We start from the raw sequence: 25792 nt of genomic DNA on the forward strand, positions 1-25792 counted from the left end.
TTCCGAAAAGATTTAAACTAAATCACACTTAGTTTGTGTTCCTTTTTAAATTTTGTGGATCATTAATTTAAAAAAAAACGTGTTAGGGCTTAGTGGTGACCTTAAGACATTATACCACTTTTCCTCTTCCTCCTCTTTCTTTATAAAAGGTGATGACAATATCCTGACAGTACGCCACGAAATATATTTTTCCAGCAGCATCACCTATCTCCTTGATGTGATTTCCTTGGCATCATCTCCTTGGCAGTCTTCAGGCAATTGCGATGGTGCCTTTGAAGTTGCCTCTAAAGAGGCTGTTACATTAGTAGGCTGCTCAGCTGGACTGTCTGTTTTTATTTTTCTGGATATTCTCTTTCTTTAACTGACCTTTTGATTAGGAGTAAATCATGTGTCTATATCAATTAGTATACAATACCAAAACATATTTTTGGTGGGAGTCAAGTATTACTTTACACATTTTTCATTAAAAATACATAAAATGCAACAGTTTGTCACTTGCATTCAATATCTTTGTGCTCAAATAACCTTCTTTACTAAATTTTGTTTTGAAGTCGTGAATTGTAAATGCACACTCCAACACAGAGTTTTGTTGAAATCCTGGGCTTTGTATATATATGTATCGCTTTACCTTTTAGAGAGAGATATCTGCTGTGTGAGTGTGTATTAGATGCATATGACTTGGGTATATACGCAAATCCCTAATTTTCAATAAAATAGTTCTTTGAAAGTGAACCCTGGAAGATTAATTGTAATAATCTTTTAAAAATTCCTGTATTTATAATATAAATATTGCTTCATAAAAACAATTACTTTAACCATGTAAAGTCCTAAGTACAGTGTAAAAAACATGTGTGTTCAATGCATGTCAGGGTGAGCATCTGTGGTCTACTAATTCAAAAAACACATAGAGTCATAAAGATGATTTGGGTACTAACAAAATACAAGCAGCATAATGACTGCATAACTATACATACTTAATGAAAGATTGTGTGTGTGTAAAATATGTGTGTGTGTGTATATATATGTATATGTTTCTTAATATGGAAAGCCTTGATTGATGGACTGTAAATGAAAAGCTAAGCTAGGTCCTTGAAATACAATAGCCATATGTTGCCATGGTACTGTAAACCAAGTTAAATGTTAAAGATAGGAATGGATGTGCATAACAAGGATAGAACGTAGCAAAACCTTATTTAAGACACTAAAAGGTTATTTGAAACTAATGTGTTTTGTATTCATTCCTCAACATCTTAAAATGGCTATCATGTAGTTTTTGCACCTCATTATCTAATAATTTCTTATTTCATTACTGTGATTAATGCCAAATATAGGGAGAGAGCTAATGAATTTCTAATACTACAGTTCTTGAATAAGTCAGCTAATTACATGGTTTTTTTAAATTAAGATGAAGTTAGCTAAGGATGTTGTGCTAAACTCAAATGCATAATCTCACAATGACAATACACCTCATTTAGCTAAATATATGTGGTAGAATTTGTATTTTAGTGCTATCAAAATGTTCTTCTTTTAAATGGACGGTGGCAATTCCTAGTGGGGTTCTGTTACGAAACAAGGTGCATTTTTTTTTCAATGAACAGTGTAAAACATATGTTTTTTTAAAAAATAGTATTGCTGAATTTGGCACATGATCCATATTAATATCTGCTTATCATTTAAATGGACAAAATGTTGTCTAATTAGGGTGGTTGGTAAAATTTTGGTACTTTAGCTTTCTCTGTTGTTAGCCATGCATAAAATGCTTGCCTATTGATCAGTGCAGAATAGCCAGGGCTTAAACAGCTGACATCTGCTTACTCTTTTTTTTTTTTTTTTAAACACAGAATAACAAACCATTTCAGCTTAATCTACCTCAAATGTGTGCATGTAAATGGGGGTCCATCTATTGACCTGTATTCTTTTCAGTTGTGGATTGGTCCACATGGTTTATGAAACCAGGAGGGCTGATTTGAAATGCAGATGTCGAGACAGTGAAGTACACCCTCCCCTTTTTCCTTTGCTCTATCTGTCAGGGTGAAAAATGGCTTGCACAAGGGTCAGTCACCCATACTCACTTAATTACTTTTCTTGGACCTACAGAACTGTCACAAGCTGTGGTGGATGCAGGAGCTGTTCCTCTTTTAGTACTCTGTATCCAGGAGCCAGAAATTGCTTTGAAAAGGATTGCTGCCTCAGCCCTCAGTGATATTTCAAAGCATTCTCCAGAGTTAGCCCAGACAGTAGTGGATGCGGGGGCTATTGCTCACTTAGCTCAGATGATCCTGAACCCTGATGCTAAACTGAAGGTACTTAAAATTTTTTTTTTCTAAATTACACCAGGCATTATTTGTTACTAAACTGAGGACATTGGTATCCATATTTATTTAGAAAGATCTTATTGAAATGTCTAACAAAAAAAGCATAACTACACAGTTGATAAAGAGTTCTGATTATTTTTGTGTGTTCAATAGCTCCTCAATAAGGAACAGTGAAACTAGTCTTTCAAATGAATAGTGTTTGTGTTCTAGGGCAGCAGTGCACAGAGAGGTTTATGTAGTAACATCTAAGAAACAAATTTGGTGTTAAATGTAAAATCCAAGCCCCTAAACTTTAAGGCCTGTTAAATGGATTTAATAGGTATTACGTGCACAACCCAGTTACTGGAAAGCAGAGTTACACATTTCTGGTTGTGTTATAAAAACATTTTCGTTTAATATTTAAATACAATAATGCATTTGTTTTTGGAATACATTGAATATTTGTTTCAATAGCTCTTAAGTTGTCATATTTATAGTTTAGTTTATAGAAAATATAGTTCCATTCCTGTGTACGGTTTTACTGTCTTATTCTTACAGCTATAAATAAATAATAAAATATCATGATTAAAAGGAATATAGCTAAACACTTAAATGGAATATTTTAAATATAAGAGCTGTGGTCTCAATCTTATGCTTTGCAAGCAAAAGCAATTACTATAGTTTTCTATATTTTCTTTTAAGATATAGTGTTAAATTATGACTTGTATTTGTGTTTCTGTTATATAGCATATTTTAAGAGGTAAACCTAAGGAGAAACTTTTATTAGATACTAGTGAATACTCCCAGCTATTAGACTGCTATGTGAATTGACTCAATATAGCTTTGGTTGTTTGCTCAGTGTTGCTTTGTTTTTTCATGGAGCAGATTGTGTGTATGATTATAGTCTGTGTGTTGTGGGGTGTTTGTATAATAATAATAACTTATAAAACATTTTCTGTTTACTAGCGTCAGGTGCTTTCAGCTCTCAGCCAAATAGCAAAGCATTCTGTGGATCTTGCAGAAATGGCGGTTGAAGCAGAAATTTTCCCAGTTGTACTCACATGCCTGAAGGACTCAGATGAATATGTCAAGAAAAATGCTGCAACTTTAATTAGAGAGATAGCAAAGCACACGCCTGAGGTAACACCTTGAAAACGCAAATACAAGGTCGCATCATTAGATTTTACATTTTAAATACAATGCCATATTATTCTGTCATTTGCTTTTAAAAAGGGAGGGCAAAAGGCTCTATGTCATTTCCACTAGAAAAATATGGAAATGTTTTTGTTGGTGTTCTGAGATGTGAATTGAATATGAATTGGATTAGGAAACTATGAACAATGTACATAATTAGCTTTTCCTTACCAGTAGGTCTCAGTGCAGAGAATGGGGAGTGCACTAATAATACTTCAACCACAAACATTAAAAAATTATGAGTCAAGATTCCCCCTTATCCCTCCAATCATGAGATTGGCTTAAACATCATGAGGTATTTTAAAATGCTGGGATTTTTTTCTTTTCCTTCTGGTTGTTGAGCCTTTAGGTGATACTTGAGTCACATTTCAGGTTTTTTCCACAGCCATAAAAACTTGTTTTTAAAAAGCAAGAAAAACTTGCTTTTAAAAAGCCTAGAAAGCTGAGCTTCTGAACTACAGAAACTGGAGGCTTGAAACTAAGCGCTAAATATCATAAGACTCAAGATAAAATCACAAGAGTTGGCAACAATGGTCTGTAAATAATTGTGCCCTAACCAGGCTCTAGATAGACTCCTAATGACTCTCATTGACACTGGAAAGTTCTAATCCACAAGCTTGACTTTAGACTGATAACTATTGGACCAAAATCATCCCTGCTGTAAATCAACTGAAGGAATTTGTGCAACACTAGAGCTGACTTTGGCCCCAGGACTTTTCTAAACTAGTCAGATATATCAGTTATATGAACATTCTGGAAATTGTCCCCTTGGCCTCCTTCTGCAAACACAAGGGAACTAGTACGGCAGCAGGATTTGGTGAGCTCATGCAGTGGTCCAAACCCCCTCAGTGCTGTGGAGCACATCTCTACTGGACTTCCCTATGCATATTTGAGGGGACAGTGGAGGAGGGTGTGGGGCTGGTGGGTCTGGAGGCTGCAGTAGTAGTCATGGAATAGCTTTGCGGCTGTTCTACAGCCTAAAGGGAGGATTCCTTCCCCTCTCTCTTGGATTTCCCTTCTGTTTTCTGTGCCTGTGCACAGATACAAGATTTGACCCTAAGTGACTGCAGTCAACAGCCATGTAGAGTATTTATATTTTTAAAGTACTTAACTTTTAAAGCGGTCATCTTCTAACCAAGCTGTTGCATTAACAAAATGGTCCTGTTCCTAAAATGCTTTGGGAATTTTAGATAAAACTGAAAATACCCATCAATATAGGTGGAAAAATCCCCCATAATAATATGAAATTAATATAATCTCTAAATGTTTGTGATGTCCTAAACCACTCAAATGATGCTGTCTAAGTGATGTTAGAGGTGACATCATTTGGAAAAATATAAACCACAGTTTAATCTACTCTGTGGGCATTAAAGACCCCAGTCCTGATTATTCTTTGCACCAAGGCTTCTTAGAGCAAATTACACATGAACCTGCTTTAAGGACCCTTCACACACTGAGTGGTGTAATTGGGCCTTAGTGTAAATGAGCATCTGGCTCAATATGTATATTTCTACAAGTCATTAACATGTTCAACTTTCGTCTGCATAATTCATCAATAAATACTTACTAAATAGATTTTTGGATTAGGCAAGTCCATAACGTTCAATGTCCAGCTTATCTTGCAGTAAAGTTAATAGAAAACAGAGACATTCATCACACTGTCGATGTTTTGCTACACTATTAGCACTCATAAGTCCAAAGAATGGATCTGATTCATCACTCCGTTACTCCAGTTTTACTCCAGTGTGACTTGATTGTGAACAATAGAAATACACTTTTTAAAAAACAGGAGTGAAATACTTAATACTCTCCTGAGTATACTGCTTTATGGTTATAGATACTCTACAGTATCTAATTTCTCTAGTTTATTTTCTTTCAGCTTTCACAACTTATAGTCAATGCAGGAGGAGTTGCTGCTGTGATTGATTGTATTGGCAACTGCAAAGGAAACGTCAGGCTGCCTGGCATCATGATGCTTGGCTACGTAGCAGCTCATTCTGAGAACCTGGCAATGGCAGTGATCATCTCCAAGGTTAGCTCCTGCTTCCTTGTTTTCTTATAACCCTTACAGTGAGTTTCTGAGAAGAAGAGGTAGAATATAGTCCCACAAATGATTGGGTGGAGTGGTTTATTGATTTGTTTAGTAATGCACATCATAGAAAAAGTACCAGCATATTTTTCTGTTTTGTATGTCCCTTAGGTTCTGATCCTGCAAACACTTAATCACATGCTTAACTTTCAGCACTTGAGTAGCTCCACTGAAATCAGTGAAGTTACTCAAGCACTTAAAGTTAAGTACATGTTAACTTTAAGATCAGGGCCCTGTTTTTCAGTCATGTACTTACAGGTAACTATTAAGGAAAGAGTAAAACTACATCAGTTTTAAATTTCACACTTGGCAGGAACAGTGCTCTTAAACTGCTGATAAAACATATCCATTCTTTTCAATAATGAGACTAGGCAGTTGTATGTAATTTTTAGGTTAAATTATTCAGTATAAGAATTATAATTTGTGTGCCTTTATTAAATAAACAACCATATTACAATTTTTTAAAACATGTATAGTTTTGATACAAGCTGACATACCCAGTGATATGAGTGCATCTTCTGTAATATTACTCAAAGTGTTCAAAATGATCGGACAGTCTGGAAAAGTAAGGTCCTTAATGAGTTGCTGCTTTTGTGCAATGTTGGTATGGATTGGTTTACTAGAAAAAGCATCTGTTGAAATGTAAAATTATGCTGAGTTGCATTTGCACACGCAAAGAAAAGAAAAGGTGTGACTTTCTATAGCCTGTTTCCTGTAAAAATGAATATTTGTGCCCACATGATAATCCTTTTTGAAACAAGAATTTATGATGGCATATCATTTACTAAACCACTATGACTGCACTGCTACTAGTATAATAAGTTTACAACAAAAATCATCATGCTTACACACAATCTTGGTCCCTGAAATGCATTATATAGTTTGATTCAGCTGTGCATATGATACTTTGGATTTAATAAGTTTGATGTTTGTAGATTTTTCAGTTTTAAATGAATGTGTTTGATAATAACGTTAGAGGGTAGGTGAATTACCATATGTGCAATAGGCGAGAAGAGGGTTTAATATTTCTTAAATATAATTGTATCTAACATAATGTTTTGATGTGTGTTAAGGCCAGTGGATAGTTGAATAGGTGTTATACATTATCAAAATACATAATTCTAATTATAAACTGGGCATGACTAAGGGAGCAATCTAACTGACGAAGGTCCCAGCTCATGTGATTATGGGTCAACATCCCCCTAAGTAATAATGTATTAGTCGTTCTTAGATCAATTGTGTCCAATGAAAAAGGAAAAAATGACATTATGAAAGACTCCTGTTCCTAAAAATAGTATAAAGTAAATAAAAAAGTACTAAAGACCTTGGAACATCAGTGTCTGACAAAAATGGCAGCTTTGCTTTCAGCTGCAGCCTGAATTGTGGCATCAGCTCTTTGAATCCTTTGGAGTAGCTGACATGTTCACTCAAACTGCCCTAAAACTCAGAGAAACTGGCAGATTTAATATTCTCTCTCCAGTTAGACTTGTATAGATTTTTTAAAAAATTCTTTCTGGCCACTTTGTTCACTTGAAAAATGATAGCTCCATCCCATGTTCATCTACAATTTATTCAAGCCAGAAAAATAGAAACAGAAAAAACAAGCTTTTTCTAATAATCTGTTTCAGTGTCTAGTCCTGCCCTAGATTCATAATGTTTGTGTTTTTAATGAATACTACAGGGGGTGCCACAGCTGTCTATCTGCTTGTCAGAGGAACGAGAAGATCATATTAAGGCAGCGGCTGCTTGGGCCTTGGGACAGATTGGAAGACACACTCCAGAGCATGCACGTGCTGTTGCTGTAACAAATGTGTTACCAGTGCTGCTTTCCCTGTATATGGAAACAGAAAGCTCAGAAGATCTTCAAGTAAAAGTAGGTGCAGTGTCTGAAATATTATGCATTGTTAATCATCAGATTTAAGTCCTTCAAAATTACAGAGTGTTAATTGTTATTCAATATTATCATGCTACCAGTCAGTGAGTGACGTCTAATGGTGTATTTTTATTTTTTGTACACATAAGCCTTTCTTACAATTTTATAAGTGCTGTCAGCATGAAATGTGTTTTTGCTGGCTTAGAAAAACCACTCTTGGGTAAAGTATAGTCCATATTTAGGGCCATCATTACACATTTACAAGGGGGCCAGTTACTGTCTGCATATTACCCTTTGTTGAAATAGATTTTTGTGTGACATTACAGGAAATGATGTAATGGTATAATATATGATATATATATATATATCTTATCATATCATGTCATGCCATTGTGAAGCCAACTAGGGAATGATCAGCCCCAAATCTGTTGAGTAAGAAGACTCCACCTTTATATAGCCATTTTCAGAGTTTTAAGGCCAATGGTCACAAAATAAAAATTTTAAAAAAAGGCCAACATTCTCTGAACCTGCAGTCCTACTCAATTAGGTCATTACTTTCTGTACTTTCTCTGGTTTAAGACCCAAACACTGATGTACACTCACTTCCCTCTGCAGAGGTGGCAGTGCAAGGTGTGGCTCCAGACTGGCAGGGTCTCCTAATAAACTACTACTCAAATACAATCTTTTAAAAACATGCTTTTAATTTAACTTTTTTGTCACATTACAGTACTTTAATTTATATTTGTTTAGGGGGCCTGCTCCCTTTTCCCTTGTAGTCAGAGGAAAATTGCCATTACTTTGAGTAGATAACTTAATAGGAATATGATGCACTGACGGTTTGTTTTGCAGTTTGATAAGATGAGCCGACAATTGATTCTTCATTAAATTAATTGATGGATTGTATAGTTTTGATTCAGAAAAATGCCCTTTTGAAATAATTCTGACCAAAAAAGCAAATTGATCAGACTTCAAACCCCAGGAGTGTGGAACATAAATTCACATTGTTGTTTCATTGGTGTCTTACTATAGACATTTTGTTTTGCATTTCAATAGACTAAAAAGGCCCTAAAGAACATCTTGCAGAAATGCACATATCTGCCAGCACTTGAACCCTTGCTGCATGATGTGCCTCCCAATATTCTGAAACACGTAGTTGGGCAGTTCAGTAAGGTAAGAAAAGGCTCTGCTTGGTGAATGATAGATTAGCCATCTGTTACCTAGACAGCATGTTTGCAGTGTTGTTGTAGCTTTGTTGGTCCCAGGATATTAGAGAGACAAGGGGGGTGGGTGAGGTAATATCTTTTACTGGACCACCTTATATTGGAGAAAGAGACAAGCTTTTGAGCTACACAGAGCTCTGTCTCTTTCACCAACAGAAGTTAGTCCAATAAAAGCTATTATCTTGCCCACCCTATGTCTCCAGCTTAGACAGCATGTCATCCAGTATTCTTGAAGTATTCCTAAAATCAGTCTGAGCTGTTCTTTCAGGAGGTGGGTGGTAGGGGCCTCAAATATATCCATTTTCCTTTTATTAACCTAAGATCCTACCTGGGACTGACCTGCTCTAGCTGAAGAGGGGTAGATACTGCTGTCTCTGGAACTGTCAGTGATAATCCTGGATGGGGAAGAAAGCAGTCACCATAAGTAAGGCTACGATTTAGTCACGGAGGTCACGGCAGTCACGGATTCTGTGATTTTACCGGACGTCCGTGACTTCTTCAGCTGAGGCTGTGGCTGGAGCCGGGGCTATGCTCCCCACATAGCCCCATGGCTTCCACCGGTGGCCACTGCTGGGGCTGTGCGCCTCTGCCACGCAGTGAGGGCTGCAGCTGGGGCTGTGCACCTCTGCTGTGGCTTGTACGGTTATTTTTAGTAAAAGTCACGGGCTTGTGAATTTTTGTTTGTTGCTGGTGACCTGTCTGTGACTTTATTAAAAAGAAAAGGAGTACTTGTGGCACCTTAGAGACTAACCAATTTATTTGAGCATGAGCTTTCGTGAGCTACAGCTCACTTCATCGGATGCATACTGTGGAAACTGCAGAAGACATTATATACACAGAGACCATGAAACAATACCTCCTCCCACCCCACTCTCCTGCTGGTAATAGCTTATCTAAAGTGATCATCAAGTTGGGCCATTTCCAGCACAAATCCAGGTTTTCTCACCCTCCGCCTCCGCCCCCCCCCCCACACACAAACTCACTCTCCTGCTGGTAATAGCCCATTCAAAGTGACCACTCTCTTGGAGTTTGGGGGGGGGGGCGGGCGGAGGGTGAGAAAACCTGGATTTGTGCTGGAAATGGCCCAACTTGATGATCACTTTAGATAAGCTATTACCAGCAGGAGAGTGGGGTGGGAGGAGGTATTGTTTCATGGTCTCTGTGTATATAATGTCTTCTGCAGTTTCCACAGTATGCATCCGATGAAGTGAGCTATAGCTCACGAAAGCTCATGCTCAAATAAATTGGTTAGTCTCTAAGGTGCCACAAGTACTCCTTTTCTTTTTGCGAATACAGACTAACACGGCTGTTACTCTGAAACCTGTCTTTATTAAAAATAACCATCAAAAAATCTTAGCCTTACTCATAAGCAAGACATTGTCTTCCTCCTCTGCCAAAGTAGAAAATTATCCCTTATGCAGAGAACCCCACTAGGTCAGTGCATCGCTTAAGTTCCACTGAAGCCATGTTTTAGGTCTAGTGCAAGCTCTCTGCACGGGTGAATTGAATCAATTATTTGAAAAATTGTTTTAAAAGTAAAAGCTTCTCCAGTTCTGTGTTTTATCTTTTGACTCCAGACTTTTTATCTTTTGACACCTGGACTAGGTGGAAAAATCCTAAATCTTCTTCCAAACTCTTTAAAATGTGCAATTGTGTCTGTTATTTCAGTAACAGATTTGAGCAAAATATAAAGAAAGATAAAAATTAATGTAATTAAAATATTTTATTTAAACTCTGAATAATTGTCATGGATTTTAGGTATTTTGAGTTTCTGCCATGGTGACCAGCTGTTAGGGAATCCCACTCCACTATAGGCCTTTCTTCTTTCAAATACAATATTGCATAATCCTTTAGTAGAGAGTGCCAGATTGTCCTGCTGTGGTGTTCTTTGCTGGTAATGCCCAAATAAAATGTTCTGATATTATCTAGTATTACATTTCACAGGCTTATTTATACATCTGTCTAAATCAATAAGGATTGCACATTTGTTCAAAATACCAGTGCCACGTTGCTTATGTGTGTTGACCACTGGAGCTGGCCAGGAAACCATTTTCCTATCCTGCAAAAAATTTTGAGGTACTGAACAGTTCAACATCAGGATGAAAAGTCAATCTCAAAAATGTTTGTGAACTGAAAATCTGAAAAAATTCTTGGTTCAGCTTATCTGAAACATTACATTTTGATTTTGACCATTTGAAATTTTTATATTCTTCTTTGAGTGCTGTCCCTATGGGTGCACCACTTCAGGTGTTGGTGCATCCTGGTGCTGTTGATCAGAGATCTTCTGTCCCAGTGTTTGGATGGGATGCGCATGTGCAGTAGCTGTCTCGCTGCACTGTTGGAGTCTAATCTAGCGTGCGCATGACCCAACCCCTTCAGTTCCTTCTCAACCATCCTTGGCTGAAGACGGAACTTGGGGCAGTGCGTCAGCTTCTTCCCCTGTAGAAAGAGAAAAAAGAAAAATATTAGCTAGATACCTTAGATAAGTTAGGGTGAGAAATTGCTATTTGTAACCAGTTTCTTTAGTGAATTAAGCTTAGGATGTGTATTTGTTTATTTTGCTCAGTGATCTGCTTTGTTCTGTTTGCTATCCATTAGAATCACTTAAAATTCTAATCCTTTATAGTTAATAAACTTGTTTTGTTTTCTGAAACCCAGTTTGTGCAATTCATAACTGGGGGGGCAAAGAGCTATGTCTATCTTCCTCCACGTTCAGGGAGGGGGCAATTTTCATGAGCTTACGCTATATAGATCTCTATACAGCGCAACACAATCTAATTTTGGGTTTGCACACCAGAGTGCTGGGCAATCCCCTAGCTGAGTCCTCCCACACAGCTGATCGCAGTCTCTGGGTGTCATTCTGAGTTGGGTGTGTCCCTACTTGTGTGTGTGCTGGAAAGGGGCTTGAGAATCTGTCACAGCAGCACAGAGTAGGGGCAGCCCAGGCTGGTGGGACAGGCGGGCTCAGTGGGACCTCCGCACATCCGGTGGCACCCCAAAAAGGAGGTCCAATCCACCACATATCTCAGAGATCTGCAGAGCAGCTACATGGGCCTCAGAACATATGTTCATTAACTAGTGAGCAATTACACAAGATTCACAAGCTGATGCCATGCTGGGTCTACCAGTCCTCTCCTCCACTATGCATGTAACTCCAAAGTCCCCCCAGCCATAGTGGACACTGTTCTACAATCACCTGAAGTGGAGCACCCACAGGGACTGCACTCAAAGAAGAGAGAGTTACTCACCTGGTGCAGTAACTGAGGTTCTTCAACATGTGAGTCCCTGTGGGTGCTTCACTACCCACTCTCCTCCCCTCTACTTTGGAGTTCGATACAAGGACTCTATGGTAGAGAAGGAACTGAAGAGGTCGGGCTGCATGCGCGCTAGATGAGACTCCAACAGTGCAGTGAGACAGCTACTGTGCACGCATGTCCTGACCGAACACTGCTACCAAAAATCTCCAATCAACGGCACTGGGACATACCAGCACCTGAAGTGGAGCACCCAAAGGGGGACACATCTCAAAAAACTTCAGTTACTGCACAAGGTGAGTAACCCTCTCTCTCTTTTTTTCCTTTCTTACTATAACTAACTTACATTTCAAAAGGAAAAGCAGTTTCAACCTGGAAAAATGGATTTTTTCATTTAAAAAAATGTTAAAACAAAATGTTTTTTCAATTTTGAAAATAATGGTTGAAACTGACTCTTCCGCATGAATGGTTTCAACAAATCAGCATTTTCTGAAAATTCCCAACCAGCTCTGCTGACCACAGCAAGTAATGAAGGGAGTTCTTAATAGCCAGCTGCCCATTGTATGGATTCTTGCTGTTTCTAATGCTGTAAATGGCTTGGACACAGTTTATATTGGATGACATGTTGGTTCTTTATGCTTCTCCTCACCCAACTATGCTTGGGTGGTTTATGTATAATGTATACATTTATATGAAGTTCTTTGCAGTAAAAGTGTTTTTGCACCATAACTCTGAAATTCTCTGTCCTTGGACATTATGGAGATTGCTTCCATCAGCTAACTTATAGCCAAGTAAAAGCCTTATTGTCTAAAGTGCACTTCACTGTGGGGAGGCTATGGCCATTTGAACAATGCCCTGAGTACGGGTCTGTGCATCACCACACTGTCTCAGTGTGGGTTGAGGGAAGGACTGTGCCTCTCTGAGAAACACAGTCCCTCCCTAAGATCTCTCTTGCTTAAGGGGAGGGTGCATCCTGCTCCCCGCAGCCAGCTTTGGGAGCCAGTATGGAGGGAGGAAGGGGTGTGGCTTACCCCCTTTTAGGTAATTGGTGCCCTTGGATGCAGCAATTCCACAGTGAAGGGATTGTAATTGTTCCTGGCCCTTGCATGAAGTGGTAATGGGGACAAGCTCCTTGCTTTCTCCCTTTGCCCTCTCTACCTGAGGGCCAGGACAGTCTGTTGTTTAATCCTTCTGGGGGTGTTTTATATGGTACAAAAGGAACTAGAGAAATGAAGTTTGTCTGATCAAACTGTTAGCTCATCTACATGATGGGGAACGTGTCTCATTCCTTTTCCCCACTCTTTTAGCATAGTTGCTCTTTTTTTCCAACGTGCTAGTTAACAACAACTGAAACACAACCAAATTTAAAACTTGGTTTGCCCAGCCAGATTAAATGGGGCCAGATCAAGTTATAAAGTGCTTTTGCCCATGTAGGGTTTAATCTACAGGGTTGGGTACAACCATGTTTAATCAATCATGGCTATTTTTGTGATGTAGATGTAGCTGTAACAGCTCATTGTTTCACTCCACATACCATTCTGGCCTAGTAGACCCACTGGCCAACTACTGCCATTCTTTTTTGCCTGCCCACAACCCTCCTCCTCCTCTGGAGAGAGCTGCATATCAGCATCATTCAGGGGGCTGCAAAATCCCTTTACTTACCAGTTCTGCTTTCCATCCCCTTTTTGCAGAAGAAACATTGCATTTTTGCTATCTGTAGGGGCCATCCATGGCTACACAGATGGATTGCGGGATTTGATGCAGGGATTTTTAATATCCAGGAATTTGAGTTGATAGTAACAATCCATATTAGATCATAAGAATGATATGAAAATCTGCTGTACAAATAAACTGAGTGAATCAATATAAAAGACTTAAAAAACTCAGTGGTAATGGGACAGGTGCAATTATCATTCCATGTTAGTTTTCTGTTTGTTTCATCTTCACAGGCATGTTGTTTTGTAGAAACAATTAAAATATTAATTGCATAAAGCTGTCATAAGCATTTTTTATGATTTACAGTGGTGTATATTAAATGAACAAGTCAAATTATGTTGCAGCTCTGTGGAGGTGGCTCAAGATTTAATTGTTCCTAGTTAACCAACAAGTTAAAATAAAACCTTTATTACAGGAGGCGCTACATCTTTGAATATTGGTTGCAATTCTGTTTTATCTCATTCTCTGTGTATGTTCTCTGATTTATTTTTTTTTAATATTAAAGCTTAGCAATGTAGAAGGCTCTTTTAAAGGAAAGTTTAACACTCATTATATACTTCATTTTTTGTAGGTGCTGCCGCATGATAGCAAAGCACGACGTCTCTTTGTAACAAGTGGTGGACTTAAAAAAGTTCAAGAGATAAAAGCAGAGCCAGGGTCACTTCTTCAAGAGTACATCAACACTATTAACAACTGTTACCCAGAGGAAATAGTAAGGTGAGGAAACTGAAGTCGTAGCAATTCACAGTTGTTACATTGTTAGATTGTCTTCAAAGCAATGGCACAAAACGAGAGATTTAAAATATAATTTAAGGTCTGTGTGAATGTCCTTTTAAAATTAATGATCATCTTTGGTTATCAGCCCCAAAGAGTAGTTGGATGAACAAAAAATTAGACAGATACTTTCCTGTCTTTGTGAATGCTTTATTATTATCTTTTTTAAATTGCCTCTCAGGTTCAAATTTACCTCTTCCTAAATAAACCCAAGATTGACCTTTTGCAGGGAACTAAGTGGGAGTTGGGGAATAGAATTAACTCCCACATCTACCAGTCAGGCTTTGGGGCTGCAACACCACTCTTCTGGATGCCATGCTAATCAGTAAGCTGCAGTAGCAGTCTCTGCCCCATACATGGAGTATTCAGGCCATGGAATCCAGCTAATGTATCTTTTGGTGTCTCCTCTGACTTCCCAAACACTGTTCTTTGAGCTAACTTTAAGCCTGTTCCGAGGCTTCACTGAAACTTCCTTCAGTGTACCAGGGTGCAGAGAGCCTCCTGCTCTGTTGCTGCAACCACAGCTGCTCCTTCCCTGAACCTCCTCATGAGGCTTAAGTTCTATATAAAGGACCATGCACCAGCTGTCTGCACCAAGGTGAGTTTTGCTCTTAATGAATACAGAAATACTGTTAAATAGCTGGCACTCAAAATGTCACCAACCTTAACTTATAACAAGGAGGGAAATCTCCCCCTGAATTCTAGATATCCATTTACCAGTTCTTCTCTTCAGCAACATACTTATGGGGATGTTGTACTGTTGCACTCCCTGTACTGGTTCTTTGCATCAGCGTCATCAATTTTAACTATCGTAAACAGCATTTGTTAGCTAATAGCAGTGCTTAATTTGTAATGAAAGGTGCTGGGGCTATGAACTGCCAAGCCTTGAGGTGCCAGGGCTCAGCCCTGGAAAGCTCTGGCACAAGTTAAACACTGGCTAATAGCTGCTGCAAATTAGAAGTTGTACAGAAATGGAGTCTTGTTTGCTTCTGCAAGGGAAAACTCAGTGACTGCCAAAGGGGTAAAGAATCATCAAGACATTTTCAAGCTATGAAGAGTAACAATACAGAATAAAAAAAGACATTTGTTTACATTTTTTGGCTGTACTTCGTTTCCTTTAGCTACAAACTACTTTTTTTGTTAGGGGAAGCAAAGAAACATGCCATTGGTGTAATGAAGAAAATGTGCCCTTTAAGCTCCCTCCCCGCCACCCCCGCCACCTCTTTGGCCCTTATGGTGCTCCAGAGGTCAGGGCTGGATTTGTCCTGTAAAGCTGCTGTTTCAGGCTGTCTGTCTGCAGATTCAGGAAGACAGCTACATTAATTTGCATTTGGGAAAGTTATTTTCACAAAAGCTAATAATGGATTTACAAAACAACTATATAAAGTTTTAGATTCTGTAGAAAATCAGTGAGGAGAATGGAGCAAACAGAAATTCCATGCATTATTAACACACCCCCCTCCCCCGTGCTAGCATTTGGGATTTCTGATTGAACACGTTTCAGTATAACAAACCTTACTCCTATCTCCTTGTAGTCAAGGCTTTCACTGTTCTGAGATGTGCAGCATACATCTGCCACAATGGCTCTGTATGGATCTTTAGACATACAGTATTACTGTGTTTTCTTAGGAACATACACAGTAATACAAGTCTCAGATATTATGCTGATAGGTATGGTATAAGAACCTAGACAGATAGCTAGCAGTGCAAGACTTCAGTACTATGTAGATTGAAGGCTCTTTCTGGTATAGCACTGAAGTGATTTTTGCTTATACAACTAGGGTGCTTGCCTCCACTCTTAATAACTTTTAGAATTAAGAATAAATATAGCTACCCTATTGGGCATAAATTGATAATGTCTCTATTCAAAACCTTATTTGTTGTTCTTGAATAAGATGACCATAATATGATTTGGAAATATTGAGGTATATACAGCTATTCCTATTCCTCATTCCTTTCCTGGTCTGTGTGTTGATTTTGAAACTTCATCCAGCTCTCTTAAGTCTGATATTCGTGTAACATCAAGAATGCAGGACGTGGTTTTTGTAAGCTTTGGTGGCTTGTAAAAAAGGGAGCAACTTGACTGTTGTAAATTCCTCAATGCAAAGTCTTCAATGAATCCCACTGACAAAGGAAATTCTCCAGAAGTTTCTCAAGGGAGAGAGACTTTGACCATGGTTGTTTCTAAGCAAAGCATTGGAAAAATTTAACGTAGTTTTTCTTGGTCTTATCTTGCCAAGTTGGAATAGAAACAAACTAGTCCAGCATAAAGAAATCAGTATGCAATGGACTTTCAAAAGCCTTTGTTAGGACTTTATTTGTGAGTAAATAAAGGATAAAATTCTCCCCTGGACCCTATAGGTTAACAGAATTAATAATTCCTTTAGGTGTCTTTAGGATATTTCACCCCACGGATATAGGTTTTTAAAAATTCCATGAATGATTTACCAAATCAATGATCCTTTGTAGTTTGCAGTTTTTGTAGATCATAAAAATAGGGCTTAATTTACAAACAAGTGAGCATAAAAGTGCACATCTGACTTAGACATGCAAATATCTGATGCACATAGGTGAGATTTTGCATACATAGCTGGGTATGGGATAAACACTGACTTACACACACACTGGGGCATATATGGATTTACATCAGATCCGGGTGTACATAAAAATGTGCACAAATTTTAAAATTTGGCTTCTATGAAGTCTAAACTAAGCGTATTTATTAGAAATCTCAGTGCAGACAAAATTCTAGCATCTATGTCAAACCATGAACTATAGTGTAATATGCTTGAGGCCTGCAGGGTTGGAAGGATTTTATAAATTTTCACCAATGAACCTTTAGGTAAATGGTACAGTTCTGTTAAAAAAGCAAAAACAAAAAGCCTTCAACTGGTCAGCAGCAAGCTTATTCAGAAAAGGGCAGCCTGCTTAAAAAACAAAATAAAATAAAATAAAATGCTGGCCTCTGATTACTTGAGGCACACAACTGGTCTGTTCTCAAAGCCAGTCAGAATGCAGTAGGTCAGTAAAGTCACAGTGAATTTCTACTCTAATAAAAATCTCTTGAATAATATAATCTCCATCAGTCATTTGGTATTACAGAAATAAGATCATTGCCATAAAACATTGTTACAAGATCACTGTTACTAACATTGTACATTAATCAACTTTTTGCCTTTGCATTAGTTTTCGACACGTGCACTTGCATTTCTCTGGCAGCCGTAAACCATTATGCTGTGACAGCCATTCTGTGGAAACTCCTGCTTTGCATTAAGGGCCAGTGTTTCTCAAGATCTCAACACCCAGCAGCTCCCATTGAGAAGAGTCCTGTTGGGTGCTGAGCCCTCTTGAAAACTGGCCACTTCCTTTAAGTGCCTAAATGGGAGCTGAGCTCTTTTTGAAAATCTGACTCCAATTGAATACTGAGCAATTCTGAAAATCTGGTCCTATAGGTCTGAATACTGGCATTTTACAGTCATTTTGCTTAGGGGTAAATGATGACACAAGATGCAAGGTAGTACAGAAACAGTCTCTTAAAGGATTACAGGTGGATAATTACAGATCTTCTTGAGCTATAACCCAAGTTTGAGTCTAGCAGTTTTTGTAATAAATACACTAGATATTAGTATAATTTAAATATTTAGCATAATATATATTCTCTTGTCTAATACACAGACAAAATGTTTCTTTTTCAGGTATTATTCTCCTGGATATTCTGATGCACTTCTGGAAAGGGTGGAAAATTATCAACCAGTTTTATAAATGCTTCAGTTTTTCTGTTAAAATACTCTTTCTCATATGTGCTTTTATGATGGGCATGAAAATACAGTACAGTATAGCCAGAAAGTCTTGCTGAATTCTGAAATATTTATCTTTCTCCTATTCTCTGAACTATTAATCACCATTGTTAATCCTTTGTCAGTTTGAAGAAATAACCTTGACCCTTTCTTGTGCTGTAGTGTTTGTGTAAGCTTACATTGAGAACAGGGCTTCTCAAATGTCAGGAGTTCATGTTTCTCAAAAGTCACTCATGCTGCAGGCAGCTGAGCACTGCCTGGATGTACTCGGGAGCCCTCTTCAATTCCCACTGCCCTCAATGGAAGTTGAGGGAGCTCAGTGTCTCCAGCAATTTTGTTCTGTATATAATTTAGTTTCTCAAGTTTTGCTCCTCCTTTTTTGATTTTTCTGCCTGATCCTACAAGTAGTTATTACCCCATGTTTCACTAGAACTCCATGTGAGGGCAAGGATTTGTGATGGAGAAACTCTTTGTAGAATCAGTCCTTATTCTTTATTTCCTCAAGGAAAGTTAGTGGTTATCTGACCTGGGCCCAGGCTTTGGCTTTCCCAGTATTGTAACCATTTCCCTGTTTGTACCTTTATATATATGTTAGAGCTGCCCAGGTCTGAGAGAATCCTAACCCTTTTTTATTATGCAATCTGTTTTCCTCTGAAACATTTCCAACCCCTCCCTGATGGAAAGCAAGAGACTGACTTATGAGGTACGATTTTGGTCTCTAGGGGCCGAAGTAGGTGTAAAATAGACAAGCGACAGGGTCTGACAGCGATATGAGGATCAAATCCTACCTTGGCTGGTGCAGTATGGTAGACCAGGAATCCTGGCCAGTGCATCCTCTGCAGGAGTCCTGCTGCTCAAGGCAAGATTTCTCATGATGGGAAGGGGCAGCACACTTCTCTTCCCCTCTGATCAGGAACAGAGTGTGAGCACCCAAACGGAACTTTCTGTATGTACATAGGGGCCAGATCCTGTAAGGTCGTGTCAGATTCAGAGCACTTTCAACTCTGATTGAAAGTACGCAGCATCTGGCAGGAAGTACTCAACAGCTCACAGAATGGGCCCTCAGAATAATGCCTGCAAAATACTGAGCATCTTCAGTGAATTGAGGGCACTTTACTCCCAGTGATTTGAACAGGACTTGAGGTTGCTCAGCATTTGTCAGGAGACAATTGGCACACTGCAGAATTGGGTCCAAACAGGACCAGAGCCTAAAGAGAGTCCCTCATCCATAGATCACGCCCACACAGGTATGTTGCAGATATTAGCTGTTGGCTTTTTAGTGCTTGCTGGAGCACTATGGAGAGATTTTTCCCTCTTACATGTTGTAATAAGACTCTTAAATTCCTCTTATCCCTCTTGGGTACCAGTGCAGCACAGGACAGGATGTAGCCCTGAGTATTCACTAGCTTACCTGGCATAGTCATTTGTCATTCCCTTTGAACTACTGACCATTTTTCTCCCTCTAGTATGTAACATTTTCTTTGAAAGAATAATAAGAATTTTGTTTCTACAGTGGAGTGTTGAACTACTCAGTGTGGGGAGAGACATTTGAAAACCCTGCATTAAAGAGAACACTTTTGACATGCAATAAAATGTGTCAAATTAATTTTTCTACTTTCTTAAAAAATGTATTAACTGAGTAAGTTTATAAAACAGGAATTAACTATATATAACAGGAGCAATGCTTCAGTGTAGTTGGAAATAATTTAGAGTGGGTTTTCTTGGCCAAATTCTAAATTTCTATTTTCTTTTATTCTTGTCAGCATCATTTTCAGCAGTTTACAAAAATATTGATGGGCTATCTTGACTAAAGGACTAATTCTACAAAGGGCTGAGTCCCTGCTGTGAGGTGTGAGTACTATCAGCTTCCACGCTTTTCAGAGGGAGTAGAGTGCACAGCACCTTGCAGTATCTAGCCCTAATTGAAGTGGAAGCTGAGAGGCTTCATGAATTCTGATACTGAGTTATTCATAGACCATACCAGGTGGGTTCCTTCCTTAGCAACCAAAATATCTAAAGGAAAGTAAACACCATATCATACCCCATGAATGATACACTGTGTACATCCCAGGGATTCTGCATGGGTAAATTTCAGGGCCTAAACCAACCACCGACCTCTAAATCTTTTTCTAATTTCTCACAGTAGACCAGATCATCCAAGGGGATGAACTCCAACTGTGAGGACAACACAGTGTGAAAGGAGGGTGCTTGGTGCCTGGCAGAAGCTGGCCCAATATTGGGGAATTATTATTTAAGACAATTATACATTTTATCCTAGGCCAATAAAATCATTTGGCCTCTAACTGCTGTAGTAATAATCCAAGGATCCTGCTAGATCCTGCCATGCTGCTGCAGTCAGGGGAATGGAGATGCTAGAGAATCTTGTGCTGGTTGCCTGCAGTTGAACAGGCTCCTTCACTGGATTGCACTCCCTCCTCCTGTGGCTGGAGGACTCCCCAGGGACACTGATGCTGCACAGGGCAGGATTTAGGTCTTAAACAGCACTATCACTTATTTGCATTTTCAAATTTAAGATCACTAGCTCAATGACGACTGTTTTTTGCAGTGCTTCAATAGTTATGTTTTACAGCACTTCAGACCTCTCTCTCTTGGTTTAAATAATATCTATATCTATGTTAATGTTTACACCATTACTGTGGCAACTGTCAAGTGTGTATCTTTTGTCTCAATTCCATGTAACAAAATATAGACATTTGCGTTTGAATTAACTGTAGAAATTCTGGTTTTGTACTGGTTTAATGGCATCGTGTCCCACACAAACTCATGGAAGTTGGCTTGATGAAAAGGCCGATTGTGCAAGGGTCAGCTGCTGCCTCAGTTTACCTCTGGAGCAGTGCTTCTATATCTCCCTCTGAAATCTCATGCACCCACGTATTTCAAATATAATTCCCACTTGTGGGGACGGTTTATTAACCCATAACACAAAATAAATATAAACTGTCCCTTTTACCCTTCCAGGCACAAGTAGTTATGTTCCTTTAAACTCACAGCTTCTTTCGCCCTTCTTTGGGCTCAGGTAATTCTTTGCCCTACTATCAGGGCTTCTCAGTTCAAGTCCTTGTGGCTCTTAGTTGAAGGTTCTTCACAGCTCTCCTCCTAGGGGCTGCATTTGAATCCTGGCAGGCTTCCCCCAGGCTCCCACAATCCTGGCTTTACCACAGGAGAGCCTTGCAGGACGATCTGGTCCAAAGAACCCAGGCTGGCGCTCACCTTTCCATTTGAGCAGGATTCTGTTTACTGAAAGCACCACTTCTGGAGTTGTTATGTGACTCAGCAGAGGCTAGGGCCTGGAAACAGTGCAGGGATGTTCAGAATTTTAATCCTTTTAGCAGCAGTATTGGCTGGTCCACAAAAACTATCTTTTTCATCTAGCTACTCAGGGATCAATAGGATCTGCAAAGGGGAGCTTACACAGATAAACTCTACTCTCACACATATGATTCAAGGCAGGTTTCAACCAACTCAGAGAAATAGTAGACAAGGTCTCATGGAAAGACCAATTAGGAAGGACAGAAGTTGAAGGGAGCTGGTAGTTCTTAAAAGATGTAATAATAGAGGGTCAAAATGAAGCTATTCTGACACAGAGGAAAGATAAGAAGAGCCATAGGAGGCCAATGTGGCTGCACACTCCACTTTTTAACTATCTAAAACCCAAAAGGGATACATACAGGAACTGAAAGGAGGGGCATGTCACCAAGGAAATATACATAGGAATATCATGAGCGTTTAGGGACAAAATCAGGAAAACCAAGGCAATGAATGAGTTACAATTGTCAAGAAATGTTAGAGACAACAAGAAGGGGTTCTTCAAATATGTCAGACAAAGAAGATCAAGGACGCTATGGGTACACTGCTCAAAAGAGAAGGTGAGCTGGTAACAGAAGACGATAGGAAGGCAGAGCTGCTCAATGCCTACTTTGCTTCAGTCATCTCAGAAAAAATCATGTGACCAGAGGACTAGTGAAGTTACCATAGACAATCGTAGAATATCAGGGTAAAGAGGAAGGGATGCAGATCGGGATAAGTAAAGAGATCTGACCAACTTGAATGAATTCAAATCACCGGGGCCTAATGTTATTCACAGATACTGAAGGAATTAGCTGAATAAATGTCGGAGCCACTGGCAATAATATTTACAAACTCATGGATGATAGGAGAGATCCTGGAAGACTGAAGAAGGGCTAACATAGTGCCCATCTTTAAAAAGAGGATAAAGGAGGAGCCTTGGAACTATAGACTAGCCAGCCTGACTTTGATGCCTGGGAAGGTACTAGAGCAATGTACAAAACATTCAGTTTGTGAATATCTGGAGGATAAAGGGGTGATCAGTAGCAGCCAGCATGGATTTACCAAGAACAAATCATGACAAACCTGCTTGATTTCCTTCTTTGACTGGGTAACTGATTTGGTGGGTAGGGGGAATGCAGTGGACATAATATACCTGCACTTCAGCAAGATTTGTGACACAGTCGCATTCTGATAAGCTGGAGAAATGTGGGCTCCGCGGAACTACCATTAAGTGGATGCATAATTGATTAAACAACCACAAGGAAAGAGTAACTATTAATGGAATGATGTCGGATTGGAGAGAGGACTCAAACTTCCACAGGGATCTGTTCTGGATCGGGTGTTGGTTCATATCTTTATTAATGACCTAGATGTAGGAATAGAGAGCATACTGATCAAGTTTGCAGATGACACAAAGCTAGGGGAGATTTGCCAACACTTTGGAGGAGAGAGCTAAAATTCAGAGGGATCTTGATAAATTGGAGAACTGGGTTATAGACAACAAAACAAAATTCAACAAAGACAATTATAAGGTGCTACACTTAGGGAAGAAAACCAAATGCACAAATACAGAATGGGGAAAAACTGGCTTCGCAGTAGCACTGCTGAGAATGATCTGGAAGTTATGATGGATCACAACTTCAACATGAATCAGCAATGCAATGCTGTTGCTAAAAAAGCAAATGCAATTTTAGGTTGCATTCACAGAGGCATAGCATGCAAATCAGGGGAGGTGATAGTACTGCTCTACTCGGTACTGGTTAGGCCTCAGCTGGAGTACTGTATCCAATTTTGGTCACCAAATGTAGAAAGGATGCAGAGAAACTGGAAAGGATCCAGAGGCAAGTGACAAAGATGATCAAAGGGATGGAATACAAGCCATATGGGCTGAAGGAACTGGATATGTTTAGTTTGGAAAAGAGCAAAGTGTGAGGGGGGACCTGACAGTGGTCTTCAAATACTTGAAAAGTTGTGTGACAGGGTAGGACTCACCACTCTGGCACCTCCTGCTGGCTGTCATGGGAATTAACTCTGTTTGCCAGGGTGCCTTCCACTGGTGGTGCCTCGCCAACGTCACTTTCGTTCCAGGACCTGCATCACTCCCAGGACTGCAGCGTTTTCTTCCGTGATACTGCGCTCTGGCTGTGCTGGGCTCTATGTTCTCCCCTTATGGGGGACCTGCAATCTCCATCCAACCACTCCCTCAGTGGCAATTATAGTCCTTTGTCCTGGGGCCGCTTCCCATGTGGCTCCAGCACCTTTTCTGACCTTACTTCAGGGCCTCAGCCTGCAGGCCCTAGCAGCCCGCCAGGAGCTCTGTCTAGCTCCCCTGGTCCCTGCTTGCAGCACTGAATTATTCCAGGTGCTGGGGCTCCTTCCTCGTACTAGGAGTCTGGTCTTCTCCCCTCAAGCTCCAGTCAGCTACTGAACTCTGCTCTGCCCTGCAGCCCTTCTTAGATGAGCCTGCCGGGCCATGATTAGCTGCTACTCTCAGCCCCTTTGTAATTTGCTGCCTCTGGCACAGCGTCCTGAGGGCTGCTTTTAACTCCTTTTCTGCCAGTGAGGGGCAGCTGCCCTATCACAGGCTGCCATAAAAAAGATGGAGAAAAGTTGTTCTCTTTTGCCACAGAGGGCAGGACAAGAGGCAATGGGTTCAAACTACACCATAGCAGATTTAGATTAAATCTTAGAAAAAAGTTCTTACCTGTAAGAACAGTAGGACAATGGAACAGACTGCCTTGGGAGGTTGTGGACGCTTCTTCACTGGAGGTTTTCAGAAGGAGTCTGGATAGCCATCTGTCTTGTAGGATTTGTTGTGTCTAAACCATCCATCTTGGCAGGGGGTTAGACTAGAGGACCTTTGTGGTCCCTTCCAACCCTATGATTCTACAGCATAGCAGATTTAGATTAATAGCAGGAAAGCTTCCTAACTGTAAGAACAGTAGGACAGTGGAACAAACTTCCTGGGGAGGTTGTGGAAACTCCTTCACTGGAGGTTTTCAAAAAGAGGCTGGATAGCCACCTGTCTTGGACGGTTTAGACTCAACAAATCCTGCATCTCGGCAGGGGGGTTATACCAGTTGACCCTTGTGGTCCCTTCTAACCCTATGGTTCTATGATACTATCTTCTGGTCTGGGAGATGTTAAGGTCTATTTTTTCAGGTGTTTAGCAGCAGAGCCCTGAATCTAACAGGCCACTGGGAGATTCAAGGACCATTTCTCTATCTTTTTATCTGGAGTAAGACATTGTGTTACAGTAGTGACAGAAAAAAAACGGGTTTAAATCCTCAGCATCGATATGTAATTGGTTTACTAGATTTGTGGATCAAATTGGCCAATTGGAGCTCTGAGCACCATGAAATAGTAAATAGGATTGTAGCATATAGAGGCTGTTGACTATGATCCACTGAATCGCTGTCCAAAGCGAAGATGAGGTGGTTGCATATCTATCTGAAAGTATGTCTGACCATATATTGTCTTCTGTGGCTACTTGGAAGCCAATGTCCTGTTTTGTTAAACCAATGGACCTGACCATTGGGAGGGGCAGAGTGGGAGGAGGAGAGGATGGCCTGGTTAAAGCACCAGACTGTAAATCAGGAACTCTAGGTTCTGTTCCTTGCTCTGCCATAGATTTCATCTGTGACCTTGGGTAAGTCCGTTACTCTATGCCTCATCTGTAAAAATGTGGGTTATAATACTTCACTCCATTGCAGGAGTCCTAATTCATGGATGTCTGTAAAGAATTATGGATTGAAATTCTGACTAATATAACTAAAATTCTGATTAGGAAAGGAAGATTATTCTTTTAGAATTTTAGTTGCACTAAATACTTATGGATTCTGTGCATTTTTCTCAATTCTTTCTTACACAATTTGAAGGAATTTTCTTAAAAGAAAGAGAAAAATATCCAGAACTAATTCCAGCGACAACAGTCCCTTTCTCACTTGTATTAAATGTCAGTGTCATCTTTTTTTATAATACTGAAGTGTTACTATTGGTGTTACTAGAAGAAACCACATTCTGCAATCAACTCTATAATTTGAGTTAGTGTGAATACTAATTATACTATCACCACTGTACTGTAGTTATATGTACTGCAGAAAAAATCAAATTAGGAACTGTGCATTAGCAAAGCATGTTTGGGTGGCTAAAATTATTGCCTTATATGCTTACAGCAAGGAAACTACCATTATATTGTGCTGCATATCACAAGCATCTCCTTTCCCATGAGTTAAATGTATTAGTCAATTACTGTTCTCTGACACCAAAGGC

The 25792-nt window shown here is 39.5% G+C and overlaps 1 protein-coding gene across 3 annotated transcripts in view; it reads left to right on the forward strand.

The window, feature by feature from the left end:
• The window catches only part of SPAG6 (sperm associated antigen 6), a 67666-nt gene that overhangs the window by 25157 nt on the left and 16717 nt on the right, over positions 1–25792 (forward strand). Inside the window, exons 5-11 of one of the 3 annotated variants that reach the window (XM_074946065.1) lie at positions 2098–2303; positions 3261–3434; positions 5368–5520; positions 7259–7450; positions 8504–8620; positions 14212–14357; positions 18110–20901. In XM_074946065.1, coding sequence (XP_074802166.1) covers positions 2098–2303; positions 3261–3434; positions 5368–5520; positions 7259–7450; positions 8504–8620; positions 14212–14357; positions 18110–18176 — 1055 coding nt within the window. In that variant the 3' untranslated portion in view covers positions 18177–20901. Of the gene's footprint in view, positions 1–2097; positions 2304–3260; positions 3435–5367; positions 5521–7258; positions 7451–8503; positions 8621–14211; positions 14358–18109; positions 20905–25792 lie in introns of those variants that run through there. The other 2 variants (XM_074946066.1, XM_074946067.1) reach the window with 2 other exon arrangements.

Source organism: Natator depressus, chromosome 2 (genome assembly GCF_965152275.1).
Source record: "Natator depressus isolate rNatDep1 chromosome 2, rNatDep2.hap1, whole genome shotgun sequence".
Taxonomy (NCBI): domain Eukaryota; kingdom Metazoa; phylum Chordata; order Testudines; family Cheloniidae; genus Natator; species Natator depressus.